Genomic DNA, 14,086 nt, shown 5'->3' on the forward strand with positions numbered 1-14,086 from the left:
TGACAATACAGACCAGCACATTTCCACGATCGCCCCACATCGTTCCACTTTTACATCCAAGGTTAGGGCATGATTTTCCCCATAATTAGTTTTTATTCAAAAAATATTAAACCAATTCCAAGCCAGAAAATTAACTTTGTTTTTTACCATTAGGAGTAGTGTTCCGGCGAGATTGAATCTAGATGAAGCCGAAATTCACCCATGGACGCTCAAAATTATATCATTGATTGGATCGGAAATCAGCGGTCTACTTAGTATATGGAAAGAAATGTGTGCATTTAAATCATAGCCAATTAGATCGGTAACATATAGAGGTAAACCAGCTGGCACCTATTGTACATTTAACAGCTGTATGGAACTCCACCATTTGTACTCCACTTCGTGTCTCGGTCAACCTTGGGCCATGTCTTTAGTGCTTTTTACCCTATAGTTTGAAAGTTTTTTCAAGTCCTATTTTTGTTATTCGTTTCAAGAGGCTTTAATCATATTCAAACGGACCACGGACCCAGCTAAGGAGTCCTAAAAGGGTGAACAGCCGTATAAGCCACTTCTAATCCTTGGCGAGAGGCGAACAAGCACTACTGCTGCTGGCTTCCCAAGGTTTTGTCGACCTTCAAGATTTCAATTCCTGCCTTTCCCCTTTACTCTTTACTATTCTTTCTCTCTCTTAGGTGCAGATGAGGCCGATTCCTCCCTTTTACCTATCATCTCTATTTTATTTTTCAACACTCTCGCTCATAAACTTAATTATGCCATGACAGTTGCTTAGAATAGCAATCGTGGTTTCAAGCAGGCTCTTTCGTTTTAGCCTTGTTCAGTCCGTTCATTTTTTATTAAGACTGGAGAACAACAACCATTTGAACTAAGTCCGCACGCGGCAACAAATTTATCAATATGGGTGCTAACATTCTCCCCGTTTCTGTGCTGGGGTGGGCTCGCATGAAGGAGAATTGGTCGCAATTTGTATGTATTTCCCCAGTCCTCTTTGCAACTAGATTTTGGCTTGACTCTATGCATGAACATCGAGACTGACTTTTTTAATAGTTCATGATTGCAGTTCTCTTGGCTTGCATAACTATTGGCAGCGTCAGTATCATCTGGTCATCTGGCAAAAGAATTATTAAATATTATAAGGTAAAACGTGAACAAGATTAAAATGGTTAAATAGGAAATACTAACACTTTGTTAGATGAAGCAAGCCCCGGATGTAGTGTCTTTGACTGTTTCTCAAAGAATCAACAGGTTGGCTGGTCGAGAATTGAAATTGATCCCCCGCTTGAGCAAAGTCAAGCCAACTTCATTTGGTACATATCTAGGAAGCTTTACTGAGCCTCCAACTCCATCACAAAAACTACTGCTCGGGCAATGGGATATTCTCGTTGTGGATCCACTTCAAGTTGGAGTTTCTAGGGCTCTTTTCAGCTGCCAGCACAGCCAGGTCCTGGGTAGAATTAATCTTGAACACTTGGTCGCTTCAAATAAGTCACCTATCGCAGTCATTGACGCGGTTGAGGACGTGATCAACAACAGCTTCAATGGTTCCGCATTTTCTGGCATCCTCTTCGCCAGTTGGGAGGATATGCTTTCTCCGAACACTCATGAATTGCTGTTTCAAACTATCCAAAGCCTTGGTCTTGATGTCTTCCTGGAAGTGGCACCACCAAAATTCTTGAAAAATAGAAAGGCTCTGCAAAGCGAGGCTGTGTCTGGCTTGGTGATTCGAAATGCAAGTATTATGCCTAATGGCGAGAAGCGCGACTATTTTCAGATGATCGACATGCATTCCACGATCAAAGCTTTCGTCTCAGAAGCCTGTATGAGAGACTTTGTTGTCCTAGCTTGGGAAACCGTTGATGACGATGTCACTCTCTCAAACGCCGTCATTCGAAGAGCTCTTTCGTGGTGCAACTTTTACAGTGCCATTCCTTGGATTGGTTCGGAATCCTCCTTAACAAATGCCGATTTGAATGGTCCAACGATCGAGCCTCTATCCGCTTTTGGATGGTTGAAGGAATCCAATGTCATGAAAGCTCACGATGTCTGGCGCACGAACCTGAAAATTGCACCAGCTCCTGGATCTCAGTCAGGGTGGGATAAACTACGATCACATTTCCCGGCAATCAATGCTTTACTCGAATCGGATGAAGTCTTGACAGATTTTTCTAAAATCCCAGAAATGCGCCTCCGCGATCCTCCAGAATGGGTTCCTCAAATGAAGACTGCGGGAAATCCGTTGTCTGTATCTATGGCCGGTCAAGAATACAACAATCTCGGCTGTTTCCCCTTGGGATCAGACCCTTCATTATTGGCATTCGCTGAGCTTCTACAGTGTCAGCAGCGCCTCAAATCTCTTTCACTCCTCCACCCCGTTCCTTCAGAGCAGATCAAGAATATTGGTGTACTTCTCCAAAGTTTCCAAGAGACTCTGGGCATGTCCTCCTTCATTGGAAATGAGCTTGCCCCTGCTATAAAGGAGCTTGCTGATCTAGCAACAAATGAACAGCTACGTGTGCACCTTGTGCTGGACTCTGGTTTAAGCAAGAGTACAGACATGCGCTTTTGGGCTGTTTACCAAATGGAGGAGGATGGAACCGATATCTTCGTTTCCAAGAACGCCAAAGGTCTCGTCGGCACGGTGCTGCACACCTTCCTATCTGGAAAAGGATTCCCTCGTCATGAATGTTTCGAGGCAGAATTTGCGTTGGCCAGCTGGTCTCAAGACCTTGCGCCAGATACCGGCCTCCCTCGCCGATTCATCCAGGATATTGATGTTCTCAGCCCAGAAGAACGACTTCTTCTATTCCAGCACCTTTCACTTACCGACTCCCAAAGCGACATATCACAGAAGATTTGCATGTACATCCGCAAGCAGCTCATTGATGCACCATCCTTTATCCAACTAAAGGAACTCAACACTGTCGGCTACCTAGAACAGACTACCTCTTTCATGGAGTTGGTCAAGAGTCGCATTGATTGGTACGAAGGCCAAGGATGCAGGCATCCCTCAACTGCCGCTTCTTTGACACTTTTCCGCCAGGTTGACGAAGTCTATTCTCAAGTCTGCAGAGAGCACCGGGAGTCTGATCTCGCGGATATCACAGCAGGACTCTGTGAGCTGGTTAAAGAGGGCCATATGAATGCCTATGTTGATATGATTACCCTGTCTATTTTCTGTGCAGCCAGAAAGGGTGCTTTCGATGAGATCTACGCAGAGGTTACCGACCGAAACCCTTTGTTCAACAGCTTCACTGATCAAGCCGCCGCATTCGCTGAATCATTTGCCCTTGGATCGCGGTGCGAGGCTTACTTTGACATGCCACCCAGTATTTTCGGCAAAATTCTCTCTGGTCGATTCCGAAAGCACTACAACGTACATCAGCCACCAAACTGGATTAATGGTGGTCAGATGGCGACTTCCTATGCTGGTGCTCAAATTGATGTCAATCCCGATGACAAGGTCAAACCCATGCGTAGCTATCAACGTTTCACCTTCATGAGTGTCTTTGCTATTCCTGCTCTGATCGATATCATTCTTTTAACAATCATTGGCCGCGGCTTATACCTGTCTTCCCAAATGACAAGCGACGAATTGAACAGTGCGACAATAGCATTGATGATTTCTCTGTTGCTTTCAGGTGCCATTGGCACATGGATTGCAGTTGGTGGTCCATATTATCTTATTTCTATGGCCTTCGCTGCAGCAAACATGTTCGTTCTCATCCGTCTCATTGCTGGTATTGCCTTCACTGTGGCTGGAGGCTTGATTGGATTTGTCGCTATCTCTGCTGTCAGATCTCCTCAAGCTGGTATAATTTTCTACCTATACCTGATCGCATTAACCATTTACTTCTCCGCCTTTGCTGCTCTCGCAAGTTTCAGTTACCCCGGAACAGCATTCCTGTCAGGTCGCAAAGCCATCATTTACTCAATTCCGATCCTGTTCATTTCGCCTATTATCACCACCTTCTCCGGCCACGATTCTGCTATCTACCTTGCTGTCATCTACATTTTCATCGCTGTGCTTCTATTTTTTCTGCGCTCTGTCCTCTCAAAATGGGTAACCTGGTACCAGGCGATCAGACGTACAGACGACACTGAGATCCGTAAATGGTACCTCTCCACTTATGGAAACAATGATGAAAAGGTCTTTGCTAATATGAGCGACCCTGCTGCTGCTAAACTGGGTCGAGAGGCTTTGTATGCTGATGTCATGGCTGAGAAGAATCGCGGTTATTTCTCCAAAGAGACATCCGACAAGATGGTCAGGGAGCTGGCTCGTGATTGGGATTCGACAAATTTCTTGCTAGACTGGTACTGCCGATATGCCGATGTTCCAAGGCCGATCCCCTACAGCTCTGGCTGGAACATCCAGACAAAGGTTGGGCTTGATGTTTTGAAAAATAACCAGAAGGGTCTCAAGCTGCACAACTCTTTCATTCACTGGCGCGAGTCCAACAGGGAGATTGGATGTGGCATTCTCTATTTCATTCTTGCACTTCTCGATAAATGGGCCCAGATGCTCAGTGGAGATAGGGTGATCGATTTATTGGGCTCTTTCTCTTCTGATGCCAACCGCATGGCTGTTGGATTTGCCCTTGTATACTACCTCATTGGATCCGTGCTCATTGATACCAAAGCTCAAGAACTTCACCAATCCATCGGTGGAAAAGAGCCCACTGCAGTGAAGAAAGCCAGCGAAATCCGCAATTCTCTCAAAGAGCATGTACAGTTTCGACGAAAGGTTTACTGGAGGACTCTGGGCAGATTCCTTTTATGGCACGTTTGGAGTCTTGCACTTTCTACAGCTCTCTTCTGGATGTTCCAGGGGTCAATTGATGGCATGGGTGTCTTCTTCTCCTATATTCTCTCTTACACTGGTCTGATTTGGTACCAATACACCAAAATATTCACCGGCCCCCATGCATTAAAGCCGCTCCTTGTCGGTATTTGCATTGGACTGCCTCTGGGAATTGCCCTTAAAGCCTGTCTCCCGGAATTCATTTACTCGGCTGTGATTGGTCTTGGAACTGCAACATGGATCGTTGCCATTCTTTCATTCATGAACTCGAAGATGAGCATGCCATCCAAGGTACCGAGCCCGGTTGAACTGGGCAAGACCTTCCATGCCTTCACTACACCCTGGGAAGACCCCGAATGGTCCCAACAGGAGCTGCAATCCTTTTATGAAAATCTCGCAATAGTTCCGGTCGAGTCTCGATTCAAGCTCGACCCTACTGCTCACCCTGGACTCCAGGTTGAGGCCATTCTCCGCAACCACCGACAACAGTTCCGTGTCCAAGAAGCATTCCCCAACTCCAATGACATTGTTGATCTGGCAATATCTTCCTGGAAAAAGGGTGACGTTTATGTTGAGCTTCTGCCCCATGGATCCATGGGCCCAGGAATTCGGGCACTGAGTTGCAGCGAGGATGGCAAGCTCAGACTGGCTATTGGTATCAGAAACCTGCAAAATTACGATTTCGATGTATCTGTCAACTGCCAGATTATCGCGGAGTCCCTCCTCCACTCTGTCGCGGAGATGATGATGGGTATTCCCCATGAATATGCCGCTCTGACCGAAACAATTGTTTCTGGCGGAGTTTCCTACACCATAGCTCGCCAACTCCGCGAGGAGCCCAACACAACTCGTGTGGTGCGATGGGCCAAGAAAGAGCTTCTTCGTCAGCTCTGCTTAGGATTTGAAGCCGATATCCATTGGGATAAGCTACCCGATGGAGTCCGAAATGTGCTTATTAACCGCTGTCTCGGACATTCTTGTAGTCTACCCGAGGATCAGCGTCAGTGGCTACAGAAAAAGCTGTGCCAGTTCGACACTGATAGTCTCGACACCCATGTCTCGCGATGCAATCTTGGTGCTGCCACAGCAATCAGTATTCTCGAATACTCCCTTGACGGAACTGGTGAATGCCCCGTTCCCAAGGAGCGTGAGACTGCAGACTCCATCCCGTATAATCCTCAGAAATTGCCCAAAATGTTCGCTGTGTTCCGATATCCACTCAGCTACTGCTATCACACACTGGGCACAATTGTCAAATTCATTGTTATTGCCTTGGTTGCCGATCCTGAATTCCAGAGAGAATTTAATCATGTCTCTGAGCGTTTGCCGACAGTACTTCGTTTGATGTTCAGGTACATACTCAATGCGCTCTGGATCTACGGCAAATTCATGCAGGACTGGGGTCTTTCCTTTTTCCTGTTTTACGGCCGCAAGAACGTCAAGCGGCTGTGGGATGAGACCAAGGGCATGACAATCCACATCAAGAAGAGCAGAGTTCACATTCAAAGTCTTGCGGGAACATTCACAGCCTTCCGTCATTCTGAAAGTGATGGTAGTTTCAAGATTTACCAATACACCGGTGAACACAAGGACGAACCAGAGGAGACCAAGAAGCTCATTTCTATTAGCACTTACTCTCGCGAAATGCTGCTTCACGTTAAGGAGGAGTACAAGGATGGAAAGGTTCTTAACGAGTACCACTACGATTACCGTGCGCCAAAGAAGGGTTTCAAGCTAGGCAAGGCTACCTCTGCACGAATTCCCCTTGGACGACGTTGCGTACAGGGTGTGAATCATCTCCAGAGTGTACAGTATAACCAAAAAGGTCTCATCGAGGCTGGTTCTTACATGAAAGATGGCAATATCGTTCGCTTCCAGTACCGCTATCGCAAGAACCCCCGGTTCGGCGATGAGCTTCTCCGAGCCGAGTTCGTAATGAGCCATATCAGCTGCACTGTTTCTTGGTGTGCGCCTCCACGCCGGCGTCCTGAGAAGGTTGATCGATGGATTCCGCATTCTAAGATTACCGAGGCTACCTTTGTACAAGGTGCTGATGTCTTTGAAAGTCGCTGGTCTTATGATCACAAGTTCCATCCCACCATTTTTACCACTGTCAATGGAAGAAAAATCCAAACACCCCCTATGATCGAGCACGATTACTTGGGTGTTCTTTCTAAGCCAAAGAACACAAGCTTTGTATACGACAACCCATTCTTCTACCTCGACAGTCTTGATACGAATCCTATCTCTCGGTACCTTGGACTGACTAAGAAGCGCTTCCCTGTCTCCACGTCTCACGCTCGCTCCCTTTTGTGGAAGGCTTGGAAAGAACGTGTAGACTTCGACGGTATTATTGTTCGCTGGATGGATGATTTGATTCTACGCAGAGATCACGTTCTGGCTCCCTACTGGCGCCATCGTGACTGGGGTAACCTGAGCTTTGCCAAGAAGTACATGGACCTTCGCGCCGATGCAATTATGGCCAGTGCCGACCTCGACGATAACATTTCTAGTTGGACACCATTGGCTGTTAAGATCAGTGATCTGTTCAACTTTGGTCCTGGAGGTGACGCCGTCGTTACCACCCGTTCTAAGGATATTTCTTCTGATACCGACAAGACTCTGCATGTCATGGCCGCTGACAATGGAACCTGGCCCAACGAAGGTGGTGGTGTCTCTGCCTGTCGACGAGACATGATCAATTCTCTGAACAGTATCAAATGGCACATGATCTGCGAGTCTGCAAATGACTTTGGTGTTCCTAAGCATCAGACAGAGCAGAACGTCCAGTCTCTCAAGGTCATCCCGCTCTGGGGTATGGATTTCCTCACACCCACCCATGGTCTGTTCTCGAACAAACTAGATTCGGAGGTGGAAAACGTTACCTCAGCTAGCGATTTTGACATCAAGATGAACTTTATTCCTATCTTGACGGCATTGGTGAAGGGCGCACGAACCGTTGATCTTTCAAAGGCAGACATCCAGCAAGCTACTCGAGCCTTGGTAAACCTGAATACCTACTTCCAGGAATCTCGTCACTGGGGTCAAGTCTGGAGCAGCGAGATAGTGAAGTCGAGTTGGCGCGATCTGTGGCTTACCCAGGAGATGCCAAATACTATTCCTTCATCGGAGTGGTTCGACACTGAGCTACCCACGCTGGAATCTATGGACATCGCCATGGAGCTGTGGTACCGCTACCTCTTCATCTTCTCGATTCCAGTGCCTGACAAGATCCCGAGCATCTTCCAAGCTTCTCATCACAGTGTCAGTGCTTCATACGGCGTAGTCTGTAAAATGAAGAGAAATGTCACTCTGCAAATTTGGGACCACGCCATCGCTTGGCGAGAAACTAACCTGTGTCTCTCATCTGCCCTTTGCAAACTCTCGCCATTCGTCCGCAATTGCCTTCTGGGTCTGATGCGAATTACCTCCGTTCTGACTCTTCACCACGCGGATGTCCTGCTTCCTTGTGCCGATTTCTTCAACCCAGGCTGGGAAGTCGAAATCGGTACCTGCCAGGGCACAATTGAGCACCGCAACACTTTCCGCCGCAAGATCGACCCCGTCGTCAACGGTATCACCGACATGCAGAAGTTCTCCCCCGTCAAGGAGATTAAATCAAAGAAACCCACTGTGACCATGCTTTCCCACGTCTGGTACGCCAAAGACATCAAGATCGCCCTGCTCGCCGCCGATATCATCATCAACCAATGGAAGTTCGACGAATACCACCTAGACATCTATGGTGCCATCGACAAAGCCCCGACTTACTCCACCGAATGTCAGGAAATCATTGCATCCAAGGGTCTACGCGGCAGAGTGACTCTGTGCGGAACCGCCGACCCCATGAAAGTGCTAGAAAACACCTGGCTCTTCCTGAACTCATCACTATCGGAGGGTCTGCCCCTCGCCCTAGGTGAAGCAGCTCTAACCGGCGCACCGGTCGTCTGTACTGACGTCGGTGCTTCCCTCCGCGTGCTTAGTGACCCAGACGACTTCTCGCGCTTCAGCGCAGTGGTGGCACCAAACGATGCTCTCGCTCTGGCAAAGGCACAAATCTCCATGCTCGGTATGATCGGCGAATGGGCTGAGTACTGCGGCGACACAACTCCAGCCCCAGTCCTCACTTCCGCGCCCACTGCCGACGAAGTAGCCGCCATCACTCGCCGTATGTATGAGAAGAGTGACCAACGCCGCGAACTTGGCATGAAGACTCGTCAGATTGTTCAAAAGTCCTTCAGCGGTGATCGCTACCTACGGGAGCACGAGCAAATGCTGTGGATCGGCAAGTCGATCAAGATGATGGCGAGCCGAGCCGCTGGCGAAGAGCTCGATCCGATGGAGATCGAACAAGCAATCGAAATGACCGCGACAATCGATGAGGAGATCATCACTATCCCCCGCAGCGCTGTCCACTCATGGCGCTCATCTGCTGCCTCTGCCATGTCGACATTGTACAGCAATACTTCAGCCTACCACCCCCTCCAGAAACACGGCCACCAAAGGGCTGGTTCCAGCGTCTCTGCCCTGACGCTGAACAGCGACTTCGACGAGTCCACTGCTCGTCTCCCTGTGTTTGCGCCTCGCAGCTCTATGCTTTCGTATCTGTCAAATGGAGGTGCTAGTCCTGGTAGCAAATCACCGGGGCTTGGGCCCACGCTCGCGCCACCTGGTACGCCATTGCATGGACAGCGTCGGTCGCGATCTCGTTCACGAACGTACTCTTATGCACGCTCAATTTCCACTGCTGGTCGCGAACAGCTGCGCGGTCTAGTGCGCGACGAGGAGGATGATACGATGCAGTACCGGAATTCTGACGTTAGCACTATTATGCGAGAAGACTTCTTGCGATCGGGTATTCTTTGGAGCGACTAGACACCCCTCAATTGCTACCTCTCTCTCTCTCTCTCTCTCTCTCTCTCTCTCTCTCTATTTATCTTCCTTCCCTTTTCATCTCATCTCCTTTCCCCAATAAGTTATTCCCCCATTCTGCAACCTCGCAGCCACATTACCTATCTTGCATCATTCATCATTCATTCTTTCTTCCATATTTTCCCATTCTGATATTCATTTCCTGGGAGCGTGATTTTCTGGTTCTGTCGAGGAGCGCAAAGCGTCCCGACCAAAAAGACATTTCTTAACTTTTACTTCAGATTTTTTGCCTAGCATTTACTTCATAATTGCAAATAGAGATAGTAATAGAATTTATGTGTATAATCACTGAAGAAACAACCTTCTACTCGCGTAAATGTATATTATTTGCAGAAAAGTACATATATGAGTTATATAAGCCTTGTAAGCCGATTTGATACTGGAATTGACAAGCCAACACTTAGGCTAAAAGAATGAAAAAGAGCGTTTGGCCTTGGTCCACGCTTCCTCTGGTTTCGGGTTCGCAATGCGATGCCACTCACCATTGAACGCGTTGATGAGCCAGCTCGAAAGACCTGTTGGTAAGATATCAGTATCTTGAGAAAAGAGAAGATGGAGGGCAAGATTAGCCTACGTTCATATACAAGGGTATGTCCATTGTGGAAGTAGATGCTGTGGTCGGAATCCGGGAAGACCTGCATATCATAATTCGCCACGTTTGCCAGGTCCAACTTGTCTAATAGAACCAGAGTATTTTGGAGATGAACATTGTCATCGGCAATGCCATGCATGATCATGAATCGAACGTTCTTACCCAAGGCTTCGGCGTTACTGATACTGGAATTGTCGTATCCCGAGGGATTATGCTGGGGAGTGTGCATGTAACGTTCTGTATAGATGGAGTCTGCAAAATCCTCGTTAGTGAAAAAGACCGTTGGACGCCGATATTAGTTTGCGACTTACCGTAGAATCTCCAGTCCGTTACTGGCGCCACAGCCATTCCGTATTGGAATGTCTCTCCCGCATCCTGCTCCAGAACCTTGAGTGTCATGAAGCCGCCGAAGCTCCAGCCCCAGATAGCCATCCGAGTTTCATCCACGTATTGTTTAGATGCCCAGATCTTTGCCGACTCAATCTGGTCTCGTGCTTCGTAGTGGCCCATATTGCCGCGAACGATGCACCGTGCTTTACGTCCGACAAATCCTGTGCCTCGACCATCGACGGTGACAACAATGTAGCCCAGGTTAGAGGCGATGTAGGATTGGAAGTCGACTGTGAACTTGCGATCGACAGTTTGAGAGCCTGGTCCCTGATACATGTAGAAAAGAACCGGATACTTTTTGGCTGGGTTGAAGTGGGGAGGTCGGCGCTCGACAACTTGGAGGATGTTGCCGTCAACGGTCACGTTAGAGTAGATCTCAGCCGGAAGAGCAAACTCTTCGACCATATCTTTGAGCTTAGAGTTTTCTTCGATTACAGCCACGTTTTCAATCTTGTCACCTTGCGTGCTGATAACAGACTGCCAGGGGACTGCGGGGCCCTTGGAGCTGAGCAATGCGTATCCGGATCCCTGTGAGAACGAGATTCCATAATATCCGGCCTTTGAGGTATCGGTAAGTGAACGAAGACCTGAGCCGTCGAGTTTGACTTGATACACATGACGCTGAGTGGGTGCTTCCTTTGTGGCCACGAAATACACGATATTCCTCTTCAGGTCAACGGCGGAGGGTGCGGCAACGACTTCCCAGTTTCCCTTGGTGATCATTACAGGTTCCGAAGAATCGAGAGGACTAAAGTAAGCCAGGTGGTCATAGCCTTCGTGAATCACGGTATCAATATATCCATCTTGTGGACGACCATTTGCTGGATCGGCAGGAATAAACCGTGTTGACTGCGAGGGTTCAACCCAGCCGCCATCTAGGGCTGCGATATCCTCTGAGCGGACGAGCTTTCCAGTTCTAGCACTAGTGTCCATCAAGAATACCTTGACAACGTCACTCTCACGGTTGGTCTCGCGAAGAAGAACTTTTCCGCCAGATGCCCAAACGACCTCGATAATGATTCGATCATCGTCCTTGAAGTCCTCTGGTATGTCGATTGAAAAGACCTCGCTCTTGACCGTATCATAGAATTGCAAGCGCACCACAGGGTTCGGGCTTCCGGCTTTGGGGTACTTGATCTGTCTGACTTCAGGGTAATTCTCCAATCCGGGGCGAGGCTTCTTGCCAGAGGGGCGGGAGAGGAAGTACTGAACGGGATATTCGGGTACTTCCGCCTCTTCGGTCCGCAGGAAGGCGAGGAACTTGCCATCTTCAGACCACCAAGTGCCACTGTTGCCTGCGAACACTTCCTCTTCATACACCCAGTCAGGAACGCCATAGAAAAGCTGCTCCCCGCCATCTTTGGTGATGGGAATGACCTCGGAAGAGCTCAACTTTCTCAGGAAAACATTGTTGTCCCGAACAAAGACAACAGCGTCAGATTGAGGGGACCAGACAGCAAGCTGCACGCGATCGCTCGGGTTACTGGCATCCAGCGGCTCCGCCGTCTGTGTCGCAACATCAAAGATCCAATACTTTCCATAGAACGAATGTCGCCAGTTAGAATGCGTGTTTGATACAAGCAGCACCTTCTCCAGATTTGGACTCGGCCACGTCTTTACCGGAGTGACCAGTTCACCCTCGACTCTGACATGGCTATCCTTCATCAACACCCGAGCATCAAGCTTATTGGCGCCATTCTTGCGATTTCTGATATCTTCCACGCGTAAATATCCCTCTCCACTCTCCCCGCGCTCGACTAAAAGTCCGTCTTCACCGCTTGGACCCGCAATCCAGGAGATCGCATGCGATTGTGGTGACCAATCCCCTCCTAGGACTTGATCTAATGTGACTGGCTTCCCATAGCTCGTGCCGCCGGTCGCGGATTCCGGATCGTGGATGTTGACGGTTGAGGATGAAAGGGCTTCTGCGCTGGGCCGTGTCGATGTTAGGAAGAGTATGAAGGCTAGAGCCCAACCCCCGACGCAAAGTATGCCGAATAGCCAGAGGATACGGCGGATGCGAGTCCCCGAGGCGGGCTTCTTAGTCTTAGCAGCGATGAACGATTCGTCCGAGCCTGGTTCGGCACCATCTTCGATATCGCGGTATGGTTGTGTCTCGTCTGTTCCCATCTCTCCTTTATGGAATGCATTGAGGAAGGCTGTTGAGGCTACCGATAAACCAGAATCCGAGGAGGTTTGAGATGCCAATGATATTGTCCGTCGATGAGCAAGGGGCACGGAGACAGAGCCAGAGCTGCCTTCCTTGTCCAGCTTCCCCATGATTGATGGTAGTGACGAGTGGGAAGTTGCGGAGACGGCTTGTTCTTATCGTGGAGCCTCCACACGTTCAGATAACGCAATCTTCACCTTCAAGACAAGGATAGAAATTCTGTCCGAATTGAACCAAATGAGAGAAATCGAAGTTTACTTTTCTTAGGGAATGTTTGCTTTGTCCTGACTCCTATTCAGTATCGAGTTGGGCGGTTATTGAGCCCTATTTTAGATCAGTGGCGACTGCCATTCTCCAATCATAGTGGTGGAACAGTCTGTGCTTTATCTAATACATGCTTGAATGGGTTTATAACTCCTCACATATTCCAACATTGAAAAAGGAAAATGCTAGGGGGTTGCTACCTTAGTAGGGCTACATAGGTCAAGATGATAGTTCTGAGTGGTTGATTGTTAATGTAACCGCACTCTTACTCCAACCGCTCTCCTAGACCCCAAGGATTGTAACTCCTCTTAACGTCTACTTCAGCCTTATCGAGAGCCTTTTTGGTCATAGGCAGTTCATACGATATACCTTTCTCTTTCAATGTTACTACTTTGAATCTCCAGATGATCTCTTAACAGGAGTCTTGGAAACAGGCGTCAGCTCCACAGCTTACCTAGGATCCACTTGGTTTTGTTTTTTTCTCCTAGATGATCTGTAACACAAATAGACGCTCGCTAGCCTGTATTCACTTTTTTTAACTCTTCAGCTTTCTTGAGGACAATGGCTAACACATCAGTTCAACGTCAATTTCCTCTAAAAAGGGCAACGGAAGAACTTCGGGATCCACTATATCTGTTTTTGAGCTATTTTGTACATACGAGCCCCCATTACCCGAAGGCATAGATTCTGAGTATATTTAGTTCAGACCGAGGACCGAGATTTTATGAGGCCGAGTCATCTAGGCAGCCATTGCTGAAATATAGTCGAGACAGAGAGGTGACTATTACTGAAGGTAATAACTAGAATGGTGTTTTGAGCTCCCGAGGTTAGATGCAAAGATTCAACACCCCAGACTTCCAAGGTTGACAATAGCATCTACCATGATGGATTGAAGTAGCGGAGAAATAATAGTGAATCGGAGGATCGGACTATCGGAGAA

At 48.2% G+C, this 14,086-nt stretch overlaps 2 protein-coding genes across 2 annotated transcripts; one reads left to right on the forward strand and one right to left on the reverse strand.

Annotated features, from left to right (window-relative positions):
- Positions 1-894: 894 nt before the first annotated feature.
- On the forward strand, positions 895-9,673 carry gtb3 (glycosyltransferase family 4 protein; the record flags this gene model as incomplete). Its single annotated transcript, XM_057212183.1, has 3 exons — positions 895-963; positions 1,045-1,134; positions 1,190-9,673. The coding sequence occupies 3 exons, from the start codon at positions 895-897 to the stop codon at positions 9,671-9,673; spliced, it is 8,643 nt and encodes a 2,880-aa protein (XP_057059046.1).
- Positions 9,674-10,135: 462 nt separating this feature from the next.
- dapB (dipeptidyl aminopeptidase dapB) lies at positions 10,136-12,992 on the reverse strand (the record flags this gene model as incomplete). The annotated part of the gene is made up of 3 exons (XM_057212184.1): positions 10,136-10,245; positions 10,305-10,574; positions 10,634-12,992. The coding sequence occupies 3 exons, from the start codon at positions 12,990-12,992 to the stop codon at positions 10,136-10,138; spliced, it is 2,739 nt and encodes a 912-aa protein (XP_057059047.1).
- Between the last annotated feature and the right edge of the window lie 1,094 nt (positions 12,993-14,086).

Source organism: Penicillium taxi, assembly GCF_028828555.1.
Source record: "Penicillium taxi strain IBT 34144 chromosome Unknown utg000006l_segment0_segment0, whole genome shotgun sequence".
NCBI lineage: Eukaryota > Fungi > Ascomycota > Eurotiomycetes > Eurotiales > Aspergillaceae > Penicillium > Penicillium taxi.